General features: G+C 43.5%; 1 protein-coding gene across 9 annotated transcripts in view; it reads right to left on the bottom strand.

Annotated features, from left to right (window-relative positions):
* The window catches only part of foxp2 (forkhead box P2), a 105189-nt gene that overhangs the window by 40594 nt on the left and 46088 nt on the right, over nt 1-18507 (bottom strand). For all 9 annotated transcript variants that reach the window (XM_071502072.1, XM_071502078.1, XM_071502069.1 and 6 more), the window contains one exon: nt 2935-3024. In XM_071502072.1, coding sequence (XP_071358173.1) covers nt 2935-3024 — 90 coding nt within the window. The remainder of the gene's footprint in view (nt 1-2934; nt 3025-18507) is intronic.

Raw genomic sequence — 18507 nt, 5'->3', positions numbered from 1 at the left:
AAGCTGCTTGAAGTCCAGCTCTGCCCTGTTTCTTATCAATAATGATCAATAGAGCCACTAACAGACGACTTGCAAAGAGTCACTTCTGGCAATGCAGGAACTTTAAACAAGTGTCATTGTGCTTGTGTTTGTGTATGAGTGCAGGCTGTGTGTAGATGCATTATGCACGTTGTGTGTGTGCGAGCGAAACAACTGTCAGATTCATAGGCCTCTGTAATCCTCTCCGCCTCTCCTTGTCCGCGTTTCTTTATTTGTATTCCAAATGTCAGTGTATAAATGCCTTTCAGAGGGGGGATATTGCCACAGAGAAGAGGAGAGTGAGGGGAGAGAGGAGCAGAGGAGAATGGAGCAGAGAAGAGAGGGTGTTGTGTGCCTTGGGAGAGCCGTGTAAGCAGCATGGCGGAGGCAGGGGGATTTACAGGGAGAAATAGGTGTTTATTGAGTGCTCCCGTGGGCTTACTGTGTAATAATAGACCTGTCACATTACGCAAATGTGGAGAAGCAGCTTGTGTGTGTGTTTGTATGTGTGTTTGTGGGACTGTTTTATTTTTTACATGTGTGTGTGCGTGCATGTGGATGTCAGAGCTGCCTGCCTCCGCATCATCAACTCCTGAGGAGCAGTGATGAGCGAGCGGATAGAATTAGTCAGGCGAGAGCCTTTAGCCGCTAATACGCGTAATTAAAACTGCAAGCTGAGGCACTTAGATGCTTGTGTACTAAATAATTTACATGCCATGATCTATGGATCATTTCCTGCTCTTAAACACGAAAGATGGGAGAACAAGAGGAAAAAAGACTGGCAGAGGATTTATCAGTATCTCTGCCATAAGCAGGATGTCATGGTAATATTAATCCTTTTCCCACTTTCTACTGCGCTAATCATACAAGGAGATCAATCCGCATGATTCCTCCAGTGGAAAACATGTAGCTTGATTGCTATTGACTCTTATCAAGCCATGAAGCTAATAAAATATGGCACTCTGGCACCCATTGTGGCCTCATAATCCAGGTAAATAATGCAGCTTTATTGGGTAAACTCCCTCAAGACAAGAATAAAAGAAAAAAATATGATACTGACAAGAAGGAAGAAATAGAACAATAAGAATAGCAAAACAAGGGTTTTTAATCAAGTAAGAGTTTCTCCTGCTTTACATTGATATTTGCACAATGGAGTATTACAGCTAAAATGTCATTTGAAATGAGTGGATTCAAGGGCACGCAGCAGCATATTCCCACTGTCAAAATCTTGTACCAGAATGCACTGAGCCCTGGTTGTGCTGGCGTGTATCACTGGGAGAGTCAGCAGTGCCTCTCTGCAGTCCCTATGATGCTCTGCATGGAGACTTTTTAGAACAAAGAGGTGAGGATGTTAATAAAGGCTGGATCAACAGATGGATTAGTTGGGAGCTGAGGACGGGCTGATCGTCAGGCCCTCCGATTCATACTGATTCATATCGCCAACGTGAGGAAAGGATGGAGTAAGCAAATGTAAATATTCAATATTTACCATCTGCTGGTGTTATTAGAGGCAGAGGCTTGGACATGGGCTGACGGTTATCATGCACCCACAGTGCTCTCATTCAATATTGTTCTTCCTGCCATGTATGTATTGTACTTGGTGACTATGGAGGCATTTGTAGATCAGGATCCCATTTGTTTGAATCTATTCGCTCTGGCATACAGAACCTCAAACACAGGAAGCGCAATAAGCTGCAGAGAGCATTTGTTTAACAAACAATTCTTTATTTTCCCACAGCTAAATAAATAAAAAATATATACTCAAACAGCCTTTAGAAATATGTTTATGATTCCTATGCTACTGCTTGTGAATATACTGGTAATATTAACACTCTTGATGAGGTGGAATTATTTAAATGCAAAAGCATGACTGAGTTTTGCCAACCTTATCTCTTTGCCAGTGCGTAATTAGGTACACAGGGGTGTGACTCCAATTGAAGGTGTCGCCATTGTTAGACTGTGAAAATATCAACGGGTGAGGTTAACGCCAATTTCCCTGTCATTAATGAAATGCACAGAGCTTCTAATGAGGTAAACCATTGCTCCTTGATATTACTTATTAGCCGAGTGGAGGGCACAAACTCCCACACTTCAATTTCAAATGGCTAAAAATAAATTAAATAAAAAATACTAATAATAAAAACATGGAGCAGATGTCAAGGGGCCTTACATAATGTGAGGCAGGAAAAACCAACTAACTGTCTCGTTGGCTTAAACGAGCAGAATGGAAAGACTCGCTAGTGTGAAAAAAATCTTAACACCAGACAGAAAAGAGGATTGCAGGCAATGTGTTAATGTGTATATATGTGTGAGTGTGTAGTCATTGTGCAATTGTTCGGGTGTCATTTGTGTACAAGTGTGACCTTTTCCAAATCACTGACAACAGAAATAGACAGCTCCACGAATCAATAAGGTAAATTAGCGTCGAAGAGTGGAATTGACAGGCAGTTAAAATTAGCTGTCTGTGTAACCCACTAGTCAGCCTGACATGTCTTTGCAAATAATAACTAACCTCTGGATATTCCGTGTCAACAATACTATGGATCTAGTTAGAAAAGCATACAGATCAGACACGTCCTCCAATTTGTCACATAACCTCTGGATATACTTCAAGTATTAATTATTGTCCAGTTTGATGGACATCAATTGTTTTAGACCATAAAACCTAGACTTGAAAATGGACAAATGGCCTGTGGATAAAACTTTGCTCTCTGAGATTTGTCTCTGTTGTGTTTTTCTTCTGTCTATGTGACGCTTAGCTTCCTGGGGACTGGCTTGTCCAGCTTTAGGATTCCAATGACAGGTCCACGGATTGCGTTGGCAAATCAAACACACTTGTGGAACAGAGGAAATCTTCTTTTCGGAGGAGCATGTATTATGGATGGACTTAAGAGATTAGACGGGGAGCTGCTTTACCTGCAGTGGACGCTGCTTGTCCTGGCTCTTTGGAGATTTCAGGCCACTGCCTGGCTGCTGCAAGAGTAATTGCCTTGCTGCTTGTAGGGCCTGGGAAGAAAAGAACACAATACAAAAGACAGTGTGAAAAAAGGAAGAAAGAAAGATGGGGAGGAGGGAAAGGAGGAAAAGAGACACTGAAACTGACAGCAGAGATAATTCAAATTTCCAGGGACAAAACAGTCACCTCTGACTGAGAGCCCTGTCAAATATCGCCTGGTATTTTCCGCAACACATCCTGATGTGGTTAACACTACGCTGGAGATACATTTTAGTAACAATTCACAGAGCTGTGATCAAGGATAAATACAGTTTGTCTAGAGCACCCCTGAAGAAGAGGGTGGAGGGGGTGGTGGGCTGAAAAAAAGAAAAAAAAAGGCAGTGCGTCAGTAGAATTGACCTGTCTAGTGTGTGCTCAACTGAAATACCCACTTCTCTCTGCAAATTACTGCCACATTTGCATATTCATAATATCAATTTGAAGTAGAGGCAGCACCATGTGAAGTGTCTCTGGGAGCTGTAATTAAAGTTGACAAAATCAACATCAGATTACATTTAGAGTGAATTAACTAGCAGCCCAGGTTTTACACTATGCATTAAGGGTGCTTATGAGCAGAGGATGGGTGATAGATAGAAAGATGGGTAGGTAGATAGACAGAGAAGGGGAGACCTTTCCCCGCCTGATGAAATTAGTTCACAGCTGTTTACACACGGCATAAAGAATTAGAAAAATCATATTTGTAAATTGTAAAATTTGTCATCAACACCCTTTGATATGTTTGCCAGACATCCGGACGATAAGAATCAGAGAAGCTGGAGATGTGGCGTAATTTATTTCTCTAGGGTTTGATGGGATTACAGATCTCCTCCCGCCCGGCTGTGTGTGCTGAATGTGTGTGACGAGCGAGCTCCAGCTTCACAGGTACGGTGGCAGCTGGGCTAGCAGCTTCACTACAATTCTTCAAGAGCAGATGGATGAAAGCGGCTGGCAGAAAAGAACATTGTGCACGACTGCTGCTGCTCCACACAGCCGTATACCTTGTATTCTTCAGGCCCACGAGCATCAAGTGGGAGGGGGGGGGGGGGGGGGGCGGGGGGGGGGGGGGGGGGGGGGGCATGTATATGCACACACACACACACACACACACACACACACAACACAACACAACACAACACGACACAACACGACACAACAACTTCACAGGTGTTTCTTTTTTGATGAAAAAAAGAGAAGGACGAGTAGGAGGAGAAGCAAGAAATAAGAAAAAAAAAAAAAAAACTAGATGGAGAGTGACACTTCCTCAGGAATCAGGGGTGCTCATTTTATTTTCTGGTGCTTGCCAGTATCCATGACAACAGCTGCCTTGACAGGGCGTGCATATGGCGCAGCTCTGCCAGCTGGTGGGAACAATGTTTGAACTAGTACATTGAGATCCTGAGCAAACAAGAGGAGAAGACAGGAGAGAGAGGGAGCGAGAGGGAGGCAGTAAAAAAAAATGAGAGAGAGAGAGAGGAGGAAAAAAAAGTTGCCACGTCTTAACCCCTCAGGGAACGTAGCCACCCCCCTGATCAATTATGAAAAGACAGAGCTTGAGGGGGTGCTTGGAGAGGTGGTGGTGATGCTGGGAGGGAGGAGGGGGGGGGGGGGGGGGGTCTGTCTGTCTGGCTGCTCAGGAGGAGCCAGGCTCTCTGAACTAAAGTAAACAAACATTACACTGGCACTGAGTCCTAACTGCATTGATCTGTCTCCTTGGTAAGAGGAGCCTAGTCGCCACTGGTTTATATGTATGTGTATGTGTATGTGTGTGTGTGTGTGTGTGTGTGTGTGTGTGTGTGTGTGTGTGTGTGTGTGTGTGTACTGTCACATCTGTAAGCTGACCCGTGGCCTTTTTTTAGAACACACACACACACACACACACACACACACACACACACCAGCACATACAAAAAGTTGCTTGTAAAGTACACATCAGCACCTGCGGTAGGCCGACACACACAGACACGTGCAGCTTTGCTGTTTGTGGACTTTTCCAAAATGGATGTGAAATCAAACATTGCTTGACTTTTGCTTCCTTTAGCTCAACACAAAAGACAAAACAAATTCTTTGAATGCAGCCAATCAATTTCCTAATTAAAACACAAGGCCTAATTAATCTCTCCATGATTGGTGAATCAAAGTAATTATAAGGCTTATTGAGTCCTGCACACTGTAGTTAGAGGGAAGGCTGCTTGATGAGAGCAGCCCACGGTAGCTGCCTGGAGGAAATGTTTATCTACGTGTGAATCAATAATGACTTGCTGTGTTATACCCAAAGTCAAAAGAGCCACTCAATATATTACACACGGTCAGGAGTACAAAGGAAGAGATGTTTTTAACTGCACTTCCAATATCCATGCCAGGTAAATATGGAGGGAGGGGCGGGTATGAGAGGTGACACACAGGGGTGAAGCTGAGAGATCAACGACACCAGGCTTATTAGAAAAAGAAGCCTGCCCAGACTGCATAAAGAGCACTTCTCCAAACACAACACAGACCTTATCAACACCGGCCAAACTTTTCCAGAGTGGTTTGTCGTGCCTGAAACTGTCTGTCACCTCCTCTGTGGATGTGGGGTTAGCCATTTTTCTGAGAGTCTGTGACAGTGTGAAAGGTAAGGGAGGAAAAAAAAAAAAAAGTCCTGTCCCCTCACTTTCACTGGCTCTGAGTATTCAGCCATTACAGTAAAAAGCACCAATTTGTGCCACCCACTTCCCACTCCACATAGATGGCAAGCTGAAGCCCATCTCAAAGCACAAAAAGCACCAAATGCCAAGGAAAGTCATCAAAAGTTTGCTGAAGAGCTGCTGGAGCGGACAAAAACACAGACGAGTGCTGAAGCACCGTCTATTTAACCTGGGTTGCTATGCACGAAAAAATGACATCCCCAGTCTATTAATGCACACATTGTATAAACAGCACAATGTGACACATTCTTCAGAATGAGAGAGCAAGCCAGACAGAAGGAGAGAGAGAGAGAAAGAGAAAAAGAGCCAGGCCCTGCTATATAAATAACAAGGCACTCAGAGGCATATTTGATGTTGATATCCATCACTGAGGTTGGAAAAGAGGAAAAAAATAAGACGAGGGAAAATAACACACAGAGCGACCGAGACCACGACACAGGGATCCTTATGAAAATAAGATTCAGCCCAAATGGATCTGCTGTAATTGGTTTCAGATAGTGAGGTCAGGAGAAAGGCGATACAGGCAACTATTATGCGAAACGGACTGAGAAACAAGAATGTTTACACAGGCATTCCTCTGCTACATTAATAGGCATGCAGAGATCACTGGAGAGGGAGAAAAGGAGAGAGTGAGAAGAGACTGACAGAGAGGGGACGAGAGAGGAAACTGAAGAAAAAAAAACAAAACATCAGCCATCCATTCATCCCTCCCTCCGACCATCCTCCACTCTCCCATGTCCCAGTGTTAAGAGTCTATACAGAGCAGCGTAATAAGGAACACATATCACAATGCACCTTTGTAAAAAGCATGCAAAGATCTTAAACAAGCATGAAATACATTAGCAGGCCCTGCAACACTGGGCCAAACCATTTCAAATCTCCAGATTGCTTATTGTGTGTGGTGGAGGTGGGGTGCGAGCAAGAAATAAGCCATCCACTAGGAACACCACTCTTTCAAATCCACCTGGAGACTGCACGATATGCAGCCATGACATTGGAATTGGATATATCTGAGGTGCTGTGACATTGTGTTTGGACAGTGCAGATCACCTCCTGGCTCACGTTGGGAGTTGTTGTTATTAGAGGATATAGCAGATATTGGAATGATGACACAAGCATGAAATAAGCTGCCCTCAACAGGTACGTCTTCACAGTACTGTGGCCTCTACAGGATGATCCCACGTTCCACAAAGTAGCTGTGAACATGGCATATCAGTTGTTGATCAATGAGAAATGGGTTGCATCATGATGACACAGTCTTTCCATGGTGTGCAGAACAGATGTTTTGTGTGTTTGCATGTGTGTGTTTGTTATAGAGAGTAAAGGGCTGCTGTTCAATGCCAGGCTGTCGGCCAGAACAACTCCAGTCATGCTGACAGCTTTGACAACTCCCACACACACAAACACAAACACACACACACACACACACACACACACACACACACACACACTATGGCGTGCACTCATACACAGCACTGCACCACCAGGCTTATCTATCGTCGCTTCCAGGAAACACAGAAGACAAAGAAGGAGGGGCAAAAAAGAAAAAGTGTGACACTTTATCAAGCCGGGGGAGGGAGGGGGGGGGGTCGCTGCATGCCAGGAAACGCAAGGCACAAACAGTTTAAGCTGAACAAACAAACATGGCTGATTGCACTGAGGCTGCTGGCCCGCTGGCGGAGGAGATATGCGCTGACACTCCACACCAAAATATTTACACCCTATCTTCTTATATAAGTGGATGCAGGGCAGATGGATGGATGGATACAGATTTGGAGGGGCTGGCTGGAGAGGATAGACAAATGAGAAGAGAAGGGGAGAAGGATAAGATGTCCCATACAATATCTGAATACCAAAGTGAGGACTGAATTTGTGAAAACAAGCAAAGTGCGACCAGGGAACATTGGTGGAATAGAGGAGGACCTCAACAGTCTACATGCATGAATAGAAGAGATGCAGCTGGGGGTGCTGAGATCACAGAAACTGTCCTGACACACAAGTTTAATCACAAAACTGATAATACAGTGTGTATGGAAAAGAAATGTATGTGATGATTTCTGACAACATTTTTCAGTTCTTTTAATATTCACTGGTAAAGTAATGCAGGTGCCACTACTGTTTTGTGATGAGGCCATTGCTTGATGTGTGTGGGCCTATCGATTTCATTCAATTGAAGAAACTCAGCTACGGAAGGAGAAAGACTCCTATCCTTTCATAAAGGTCAGAACTGGTGATGACGTGCTGCTGCCTCAACGATGGCTGCAGATTCACTCCCCTCATTGCCCCCACAAAGCCAGCACAGAGCATAATACACATGTGGTTTCAGCCACCTTTGCTTTACTTCAGTTGCAGACACGGAGTTGAAGCAGGAATGTGCACAAGTTGTCAAAAAGGCTGACGCAGCAACATGACAAGATTGGATTTATTTTTTATTTATTACTTCTGAATGTGTAGCTAATGTGAAGGTGTCTTATGGTGCACTACCAAAAAATATTTAGGCTTCAAGAAGGTTACAAGAGAATCAGAATCATCCATGATGGTCGCCTGGATCGTCTGACTCCAATAAGTAATAGGATGCAGTCTTACAAAGCCCAACAGAAACCTAAGTGTGACTTCTCAGACGGTGCCTTCATGAGAAACCAGAAAGAAAAAGAGAAACTAAAGAGAAGGAAAGAAGAAAGTATGTAGGAGTAATGAGCATTTTAATGTATGACTCAATAAATCAACAGTCTGTAGTGAACAAGGGAAGGAGAGAGAGGGAGGGGGAGGTCCATAGAGAATCCGCTTGGACCTCAGGACGGAGGTAAAACTATCCAGCAGAACAATGGGCTTCTGTGTCCCGCTCTGCTATCTCTATCTCAATATTTTCAGCTACTTCAGCTTCCCCTGGCTCTATGTACGAGGTGCTTCATCCAAAAAATGAAAGTACGTTCTGTCTTGTGCTTGTTTGTTGTGTTGGTCTCTGTTTTTCTAAACCTTGCATATCGATCTCTCCTTCTTGCGCTCCTCAACTCCTTCCCACCTTTTTGCTGCACTTTGAATTCAACTCAACTTCTTTCTCTCTCCCCTCCCTCCCGCTCTCCACATGCTCATATCACATTATTCATTTCTTTCCGACTCCCCCCTCTCGCACGTCTCTCACCCCTTGTTTATTGATTCTCTAGATTAAAAATTCCTAGGGTGGAGGATTGTAACACACAAGCATCAAATTATTTTGGGGTGTGCTTATTTGCCTTTCCCTTGCATCTATTTGGCCTGTGTCTGTAGACAATTATGCCTACCCAGCCCCAGACTCAGGTGCTAATAATGAAGGACAAATAGAATCATATGTGTAAACTTCCCCCACTGATGAAAATTTATATTAACTTTCTGCCACAGTAAACAGAGCTGCATAGCTACACCCTCCCGGGAGGATTGACAAGATGAATTTGCTCGCTCCTACCCCAAGAAGAAAGCTTGTATAGGAGAGATGAGTGGTGGTAGTGGGAGGGGCTTGCGGGTGTCTTGCTGTATTGTGTAACCTCACACTTATTTTTTTCCACTAACGAAGACAAAACATGGGCCTGTTTTGCTCATCACAAACAAAGTGTGTGTGTTTATTTCTATGAGAGGGAGTTGAGGAGTGCATACGCGCGCCGTCTGCTGAGGCGCTGGGAGGCCGTGCCAGCAATAACAGAGATCGCGGCCTGCTGTCGTTCATGGCAACTGCTGACATTCGCTTAACATCCTACCTCCTGCTGTCATCACCATGAATATTCTGTGCAAATACAATCATATATCTGTTCTAGCATGAAGACTAATCATTTTTAGCTGCCTTCAAACTCAACTGTGACACAGAACCCTGAAAAATTAGGTTGGATTTAAAACAAGACTGCAGCGTAAAAAAAACAATTTTTTTTTTCATTTTCTTTTCAGGTTTGAAAGTTGGACCATAAAATTGAAAAACCAAGTCTTAGTCAGTTAGTTGCTAATGTCATAACTTATTCTGTTCTTCAGACATTCTTCCATGCTTCATTACTTATGAAATTCAATTTACCCCAACAATGCACCTGCCTCCCTCGCTCTGTGTCTCTGCTGGTGGCTTCAGCAAGTCTTTACTTCGACCTGCGCTGTATTGCTACGTTTAGATAAGGTGACAGCAGGCCCATTCAGCAATGCTCTTTATCTACTGCTGCTCTTAGGGAAGTCCTTTAGAGCCCGACAACTGAGAACCTCCACCGTCTACTATCACAAAGAGACAGAGAGGAAGAAAAATAGAGACACAGAAACAGAGAGAGAGAAGAGAAGGTATTTGTGTGGGTGGGAGAAGAGAGAGAGGTGTGTGTGTTCTTTTTTTTGAGCTGGACAGTGTGTGTGTGTGTGTGTGAGTGTGTGTGTGAGGTCAAGTGTTCTCTTTGCAAAAGCAGAGCTGGCATGAGGTATGAGTGTTCAACTGTGCAACTCCCTCAACCCTGCAGTCACACAACAAAACACACACACACACAAACAAACAAACACACACACACACACACACACACACACACACACACGCTGTCTGCATTACACACTCTTTCTCTCTGCTGAAGCGCCTGATTTCCTCTTCAAGTGATTATGATCCCGCTCCTTTTCACAGTTCCAGGCGAGTGGAGGTTACACAGCTGGATGAATACCTGATATGAAATGTTGCATTCAAGCCAGCCATAGTTCATTTGAGCCCAGTGGAAAAACTGGAATTGTGGGATTGCAAGAAGACCTCAACTGCTTAGACCTAGTTGCAAGCTAATTATCTGAACACTTACTGAGTAAAGTTGATATGCTAAAGTAACATGTTGCAACATGCTGTCAATGTGACGTCATGACACTACAAGTTAAAAAAAATAACTAGATGCCATGTGCAGCTATTCAGTGAACTTGAACACAGCTGGATTTCAGTGCAAACTAGGGGTTTCTCAACTTTCTTGTCTGAGGATCAGACACAGAATGAAGCTGTTTTTCATGGAGCTTGTGTCTGTCTCTGTTGACAAGGCCTTATTAAGAGGCCCCCTCTCCAAAAACATGGCCAGAGGTGGTTAGTAATCTGACTGTGGCACCAGAGAGCAAGCAGCTGCCGCCACTTTTGTGCAGAACGCCAATACCAATAAATGCTGCTGAGAAGATGAATGCGCTGACACAACTGTGTGCATATGTGCACTGTACATAAGACACATGCACAAACAAAGACTGGCAAATAAAAGGTTTGGGTAAACCCTAGCTCATCTCAGCTGCAGCCTGTGTAGGTAAACTGCATTTAAGTGCATTTACCCTCCATTAAACCACTGATAAAAACACACACAGCAGGTACACAACACACACACTCTCAACACCTACACACGAACACAAAACAATGATTAGGAAAAACAGGAAAGCTAGTGAGGGGCACTGTCATCCATCTTTCTGCCAGCCAAAATTGGCTAAAGAGGAGCTGATGTTATTTAAAATCCACAGTGTTGGGCTCGGCCTGTGTATTGACACAAGCAACCCAAGCCTGCATCTCTGTTTAGCGCATGTGGATGAGTCCTCGTCTTGGGAGCTCTGCAGTTGCAGGTCAATAGTATGAGTGTCTGTCTGTCTCATCCTGCAGAGCAGTGGTTAAGTGCTGAGTCTAAGTGTTACCCTGTTCTGGGGTCGATGAGAGAGCGCCCTGAAGACCTCTCCTCACCCTCTCCATGCTGACCCCTGAATTTGGGCTGCAGCTTTGGCAACATACACTTAACAACACATATATATTTATGCATATTGCAAACAGCACATTTTCTATTTTTTATTTTTTTTCAACCTGTCTTATCTCAGTTAAGAATAGAAACTTGATCAATTCTCATTTGCTGCCCCTGAAGAAACATTTAGTGGTCAATACATAGTTTATACGAGTTTACTCTGTCTTGCCATTAGCCCGCAGTCTCCTCAGTGAGATTGTGCCCCATTTAGAGTGATGTATCTTTCAATGAACACCACACATCCCCCAAAGATCAGCTCAATAAATAGCCACTACATCTGCCTGTGGAAGGATCATGGATCACATTCACTCCCCCCCCTCGTCTGTCATTCTCATTGCTTATGTAACACCTATCTTTTCCTCTGCTCCTCCTCCTTTTCTTCCTCCCTTCATTGTACCTCGGTGGTTGTCTTGTGAATATTCCAATTACAGCGATGTGTGTTTGACCTTTAAGTGAGCTGTAGAAGATATAGTTATCTGACTTCCACTCTGACACCCGGCGTCTATCAGTCAGTGTTCCACCCCACCACCACCACCACCCTCACTCTCACCAGAACAGGATGCTAGACTGAGCTGGGTCTGGGGAGGTGTGTTTGTGTGGAGAGAGGGAACTATCACAGGCACAGACTGTGACTGGGGTGAGGTAGGCAAAGAAGCTTGGAGGGTCCCTGTGAGAAGGATGTAAAAATGCATAAGGGAACACATAAATGTATACACACAAATTTACGCTCAGAGAGAGAGAGAGAGAGAGAGAGAGAGAGAGAGAGAGAGAGAGAGATGTTAAACATTTTTCTTTCATCTGCAAGATGCCTGACTGAGCCTCACTTCCATAAACAAAGCCTTTTCCAACAGCATCCTATATCACGCCTCTAAGAACAAGCAAGCGTGAGCAGAGTCATACTTCTTTAGTTTCATTCTTATTCGCCACCTTTTCCAAAGGGCTAATCTACATCTTTCATTGAATCAAGAATGGAAATTCACAAGAAATGCTTCTTTTTCAATTTCATGCTGAAGTAGCTCAAGTTAGTGGATGTAATTTCTCCTAACAAGAAAATTTATCACTCTGTTGCACACTTAGTCCAGCTATGTGAGAAAAGGGCCTCCTTTCCGCATTTTTTTTTTTCTTGGGCTTTGATAAATGTGCCAAAAGCATGATCACTCCCTTCATAGCACTCCATACAAGGACAGAACAATTACAGCGGTTATTAAAAAAAAAAACCCTAGTTGAAATTTGTATGAAAGATAAATGACATATCATTTAGGACTGCGGTGAAGGCATTACAAAATTTAGCAAGGACTAAGCCATGAGGGGGCTGGGGTTGTTTTACACATATCGTAGAGACCTCAACTTCTGAGTCTGGGAATTATGTCATTGTAAAGTGGGGAGACACAATGATAGCTGACACAAGGAATATGGAAAGAGCAAAAAGAAAAAAAAATACAAGCAGTTTGCAGTGATTTGGAGAGGGATTCTCTCCTCACACATTTAAAACTTCTGCCAACAAAGAAGTATTTCCTCACTGCGACAGAATTTCTGGGAAAGACTAACGATGCAAAGAAACTCCAAATCCATTTGAAGTTTTGAGCAAAGTGTGATTATCAGGTTCACGCTGAATTGGATGATGAAGTCCAAACAGGTGAAAAGGAATGCATGAAAAATAGCATCGCTGAAATAATACCACGCATGGTCAAGCCACCTGGCTAATGTATATTTATCTTGTAAACGTCTGATAAATGCATATGCAGAAACAATCAAATCTCTGCCTTTCCATTGGAAGATTCTGCGCCACGGACTCAAGCGTGAAACCAGTATCAGCTTAATGTCTAGTCAAGCTTGAAGCACCGCGCCTATTCCACAAAGCATGTTCTGCATATGCTCATGGGCGTCACTTTTATCAGGGTGGAACAAGCAGCTTTCCACTGCTATCACTGATCAGTTCGTGCGAGTTAAGTCCCCCAGTGTGGGTAAATAAGCAGTGGTTAGGTCCTGATGAGGAATGGCAGGCTGTTTGAGCGGGAACATAGGCTGGAGAGAGGCGGGCCTGTCTATCTCTGCTGCAATGCATTCCTAGTGTGACTTCCATCATTAACCTCAGACTGGAGTACATTTTATTCTCTGTACCTGCCCAAAACAAATATTCAGCCTACCCTCCAAAACCATTTGACTGCGAGTGGATTTTGTTTCAGAAATCACCTCTCCAGACTGTTTGTTCTATTAACGCACACGTAAAAATATAGCAAATACTATGTCGGGCATTACTGTAAAGTTGTAAATAATACAGATGTCAGTCCACCTTGACAGGAAATGCAGGACCTGACCTTGACTGCTAAAATCCAGCAGCTTCAGCTCAAAAGCCTGCGGTGAAGAGAGCCAAAGCCAGCGCTAAGTGACATGTCAGTCAGTTCGTCTGTTTGGAGCCTTCAATTCCCCACGGCCTGAGCTTATTTACTGCATTTGTATGAAAAGCTGTGAAGAGGAGAGAGCCCGGCTGGCTCTCTTACATATGTATACTGTGTTTGGAGGCAATGCGTAAAGAGCATCTCCCCTCGCAGCGTGGTAGCGTTACAACTACAAACAACTTGGGAGAAGGATAGAGCCATTTATATATTCAAAAATGGGTCAGGGATGAAGGTAATCGGAGCAGCAGAGAGTGTTAACAAGTGCAACATAAAAAGATGATACCTGGAATCTGTTAGCAGAGATTCTGGGCGCGCATTAAGGAAAGAGAGCACCAGTGACATTAAAGATGCTACTATGTCTTGCTAGTCATCTTCTTAACCAGATTTGAAGTCATTTTAATATTAGTTAGAGAAGGGGAGGGGGGGTATACACAACAAACCATCGGGCATGCGTTTCAGAGTCTGATTTGTTACTATTCATGGCTAAAGCGGAGAGGAACTGTAATACTAGACATGCTTGTTAAATTCACAACACTCCAAAGCTGCCTTCTAGCAAATCCTGTCTTTTGGTTGTCAGCTTAAGACACCCCGGCATATGCATATGTACGATTTTTAAGCTCTGTTAAATGGATAGCGGTGTCGTGGCCTATCAAATGACTATAAGCTACTTGCCTTTTTGGGGGGGAAGGGAAGCATTTACAGAAAAAAGCAGGCAGCAATGCGTTACCTTGTATGCATCGCAAAGCAGCCCACCACACGTTTTCTCTTTCCTCCTGTTAACTCCACATTAGAGCAAAACAGAGCTATTTACATGTATGTATTCAGGATGTGTGTGACAGTAACACTCCACCCAGCCATATTAATGACTGGTACTCTGTTTAAGCCAATGACAGGGGAGTGGCAACAAACAATGACAGAATGCCTGTTTTCGATTGTGAGGCCACAAAAGATGATACGCCATTCACCACCGAGGCAGTTTGCAAATAAATTATTGCGGAGGGTATTGAGCTGAAGCAATTGCTCAGTTCCTTCAGAGTATGTGTGTTTGTATGAGTGTGCATGCATGCCTGTATATGTGTTTGTGCTTGTGTGAGTGGACTTATAGATCCAGTGCCATTTATTTCCCAGAGCTGGAGCAGGGCAGTTAGGGAGGCGTAAAAGGAAATGAGTTGTGAAGTGGCCATTGATCCTGGCCTGCGCTAGGTTGGCTGGAGACTGCAGGACTATTGGCCACACTATGTGCCACTGAATGACTGCCTCTTATTTACACTGAGGTGGTTAACCCTGGCCCAGTTCCTTTATCACTGGGCTAATATCCTACACAGGAAAAAAGGAAAAGAAAAAAAAAAAAAAGTTTCAGGTCAAACAAAAGGCTCAATCTAGTTCGAATGTCAAGTGACTTCCATTTAATGCATTTACCACTGCCATTAAAAAAATATGAAAATGTTTATGTGCATGTGGTTTCTGTGTTACTTTATATTTGAATTTCTTCTGAGCTAAAAAACCTGTCACAGCAAGTGACCTCTGTAGCTGATATCCTGTATACACACAAGTCTGTGCAGGCACACACACACACACACACACACACACACACAGTATGATCTGTTTCTCTACCTGTGTCACCCTCGACCTACAGACCGCTCTGCCTTCAGCACAGCTCCCAACTGCTTGAGCATAAAATACCCATAAGCGTTTATTTCCAGCAGATTTCACTGCGTCTATCTCTCTCGTCCTCCATCCCTCGCTCGCTCTCCCCCTCTCTTACTGTCCCCCTTTCTCCTCGTCTCTCTTTCAAGCCTTGCAGCTTGACATTTCGCCATGCTCTCGAGGGACTCCTGCACGAAATGGAGTTACTGGGAGAGCGCCACTGTAAATTCCAGGAGGCCACATGTAATGTGTCTTAAACATAGATGGACAGCCCAGGTTTCAAGGAGTTGAAGAATGAGACAGAGGAAAAAAAGGGGGGAGAAGGGGAGACAGAGGGAGAGGAGGAGGAAGAGGTGGCGTCTAGATAGATAATAGAATAATACTGTGTTTTGTCTGGGGAAGGGTGAGCAAACAGTAGCTATGCTGTCATTCACACCATATATCTTTAGTGTCATCGCAAAGGGGGAAATACAGGCCTATATGTCACAGGCCTGTATGTACTATTCTGTAGGGACCGTCTGCCGATAGCCAGGCTTGAAATAAAAAGAAAGGATGGCTTTCATTGTAAATAAGTCAGACACTAGGATTGCCAGAGAAGAGGTCTTTTCACTGAAAGGGGAAATGACTTTACAAAGACATACAGTACATGCTGCTTCCCTAATGTTTCTCCAGCCTTTACAGAAAATCCTTATCTTCACACCGGTGATGATGGTTAACAAAAGGCTCCTTTATGAAATTGTTCATATTTCAGCGGAGGTCTTTCTCCTGTCCTGAGAGGTGATTGATGCATCAGGCCAGGACCAGTGTCTTATTTACACAGTTGAGTGGGGCAATCTCAGGCCTGAAAGATAAACCTAATGAGCTTCTTTGTGTAAGGGTGCAAATGAGAGACACCATCCTCCCTCCCTCCTTCCCTTTTCCATCCAAAGGGACAGTCTGGGTGATTAGGCCTTTAAATTATGCTCAAGGGCAAAGCCCAGATTTGCATCTTAGGTAGGTGTGTGTGTGTGCGTGTGTGTGTATGTGTGTGTGTGTGTGTTCTCAAATATGGTAGTGAGAGAAAGACAGAGAGGAAGGTGAAGGGCAGAGACAGAAAGATGCTTGGGGCTTGTTTGTGGGAGTGATGGGAGGTGTGTATTTACCGACACTAAACAACAAACTTGAGTTGTTACAAGAGGAAGGTGAGCTCACATGTCTGTCAAATGAGTGCACGCACATAAAAACACACACACACACACACACACACACACACACACACACACACACACACTGTCATTTTGTCCTTTGTCTGTGGGGTAACTTTCTCCCTAATGACTTTCATTTTGGGGAAAATTTCATTTGCCCCTAAACCCTAAATATTACCCATCACTTGCTGTCAGATTTCTCATCCCTTCTATTTCCTCCAGCTAAACAGCTAGGAAGCCAGGTTAATTGCTGTCACTCTCAAGTTGGACCAGCGCCTAGCTCCCGTGTAGCGACAGGGGTAGCCTAGAAGAAAGATGGCACCTTGGTGCACTTATTGTAATTTCTGTCAAAATGCTGCAGTCATTTAAATGGGGTTGCATAGTTTGCATTTTGCTGCATCATGTGCATCTGGAAAACACTAAGATGCATTCTTAACCAGTTTACCGACATGCAGACCTCTGCTACAGTCTCTTCTAAACTGCATTTCTGTGTAAAAGTAAACAAATATTTGTCCTGAAAAGAGCACATATCCCATAAAAAAATTAAGACTTTTTGTTGTTGTTGTTTGTGAGTAACAGGAAGCCAACATTTTCAAATGATGCTTGAATTTAATGAGTTAATCATCTAGATAACAGCAGTAACAGAAGGTTGTCCCCACAGCTATCCAAAGGTCTTTGGTTCAAACGACTGACCTGACCACAATACATAAGCCAAGGTCCCCATCTTGCTCTGAATATCAATACACTTCCTACAGTAGTGAGCCCATTTAGATGGGGCAGCAGTCCTGAGTATTGGCTCATCAATCCCACTGATAACCCTGGCAGGATTAAGTCTACAGACCACTGTAATCAACTAACAGACTCATTATGGACATTATGGTATAGATCCAAAGATCAATGCACAGCTCCCATGTACATACATAGCAGCATATAATATTAAAACATCGAACTGACTGGGGCCAATGATAAATTGATTAGTATTATAAGCTCAGCACATTTTTTTGCTCTTTTTTTTTTTTTAACAAGGGAGCTTTTATAGTGATCATTTTAGCATAGTAATTAGGGTTGTGCAACATTCATCATTTGCTCTGATACATATCTGCAGCTGGCAAATTGCAATCAGATACAGTGGGTATCTAATCTGTGATCTCAAATCAAATTAGGTCTATTTAGACAACCTTGGGAATGGGGTGATGAAACCCTGACAGAAATTAGGGGCTGGAAATTCAATTGTGACACAAGGGTTATTATTCAGATACATGGATAACGGAGTGTCTGACTTTCACGTTGAAATTAGTACAAATTATATAGAGTGTATTGTGATCAAATAAAAACAAGTGCATTATTTGTTTGGTTTCACTGTCAATATTTGAATATGGAAAAACATTTTCTCCTGTGTAACTTCGTCTTGATCTGTGTCCTAAAAGCCTCTGGCCGAATCTAAGGCGAAGAGACCTTAAGATGCTGCTTTTCTAATTATAGCTGCAGGTGGTATTTTGGAGCTGCTAGGTAATGGCACAACCCACAGGGACAGTGGAGAATTCATCAGTGCTTATTATTAATCATCCCCCCAGCAGCATGATGAGAGACTGGAGCTTCTATACCCACCGGACCACTCAATGTCATTCCAAATACGGGTGGAAAATTAAACCCAACAGCCTTCCTTCAAAATGGACTCAGAGCAGACATGGACTGGAAATTTTTACTGCACACAGGTGCAAAAAAAAAAAAAAAAAAAGTACAAGCGTGTATATATGACCACATAATATCTATGCTTCATACACACACATGACAGCTGTCATTCACTTACACACACCTGCCAACATCACCATCACCCGCTGCAGAAGA

This window comes from Trachinotus anak, unplaced genomic scaffold (assembly GCF_046630095.1).
Source record: "Trachinotus anak isolate AG129_WGS33_773 ecotype Australia unplaced genomic scaffold, CSIRO_AGI_Tana_v1 ptg000018l, whole genome shotgun sequence".
Lineage (NCBI taxonomy): Eukaryota > Metazoa > Chordata > Actinopteri > Carangiformes > Carangidae > Trachinotus > Trachinotus anak.
This window is presented reverse-complemented; position numbering and strand designations above follow the sequence as displayed.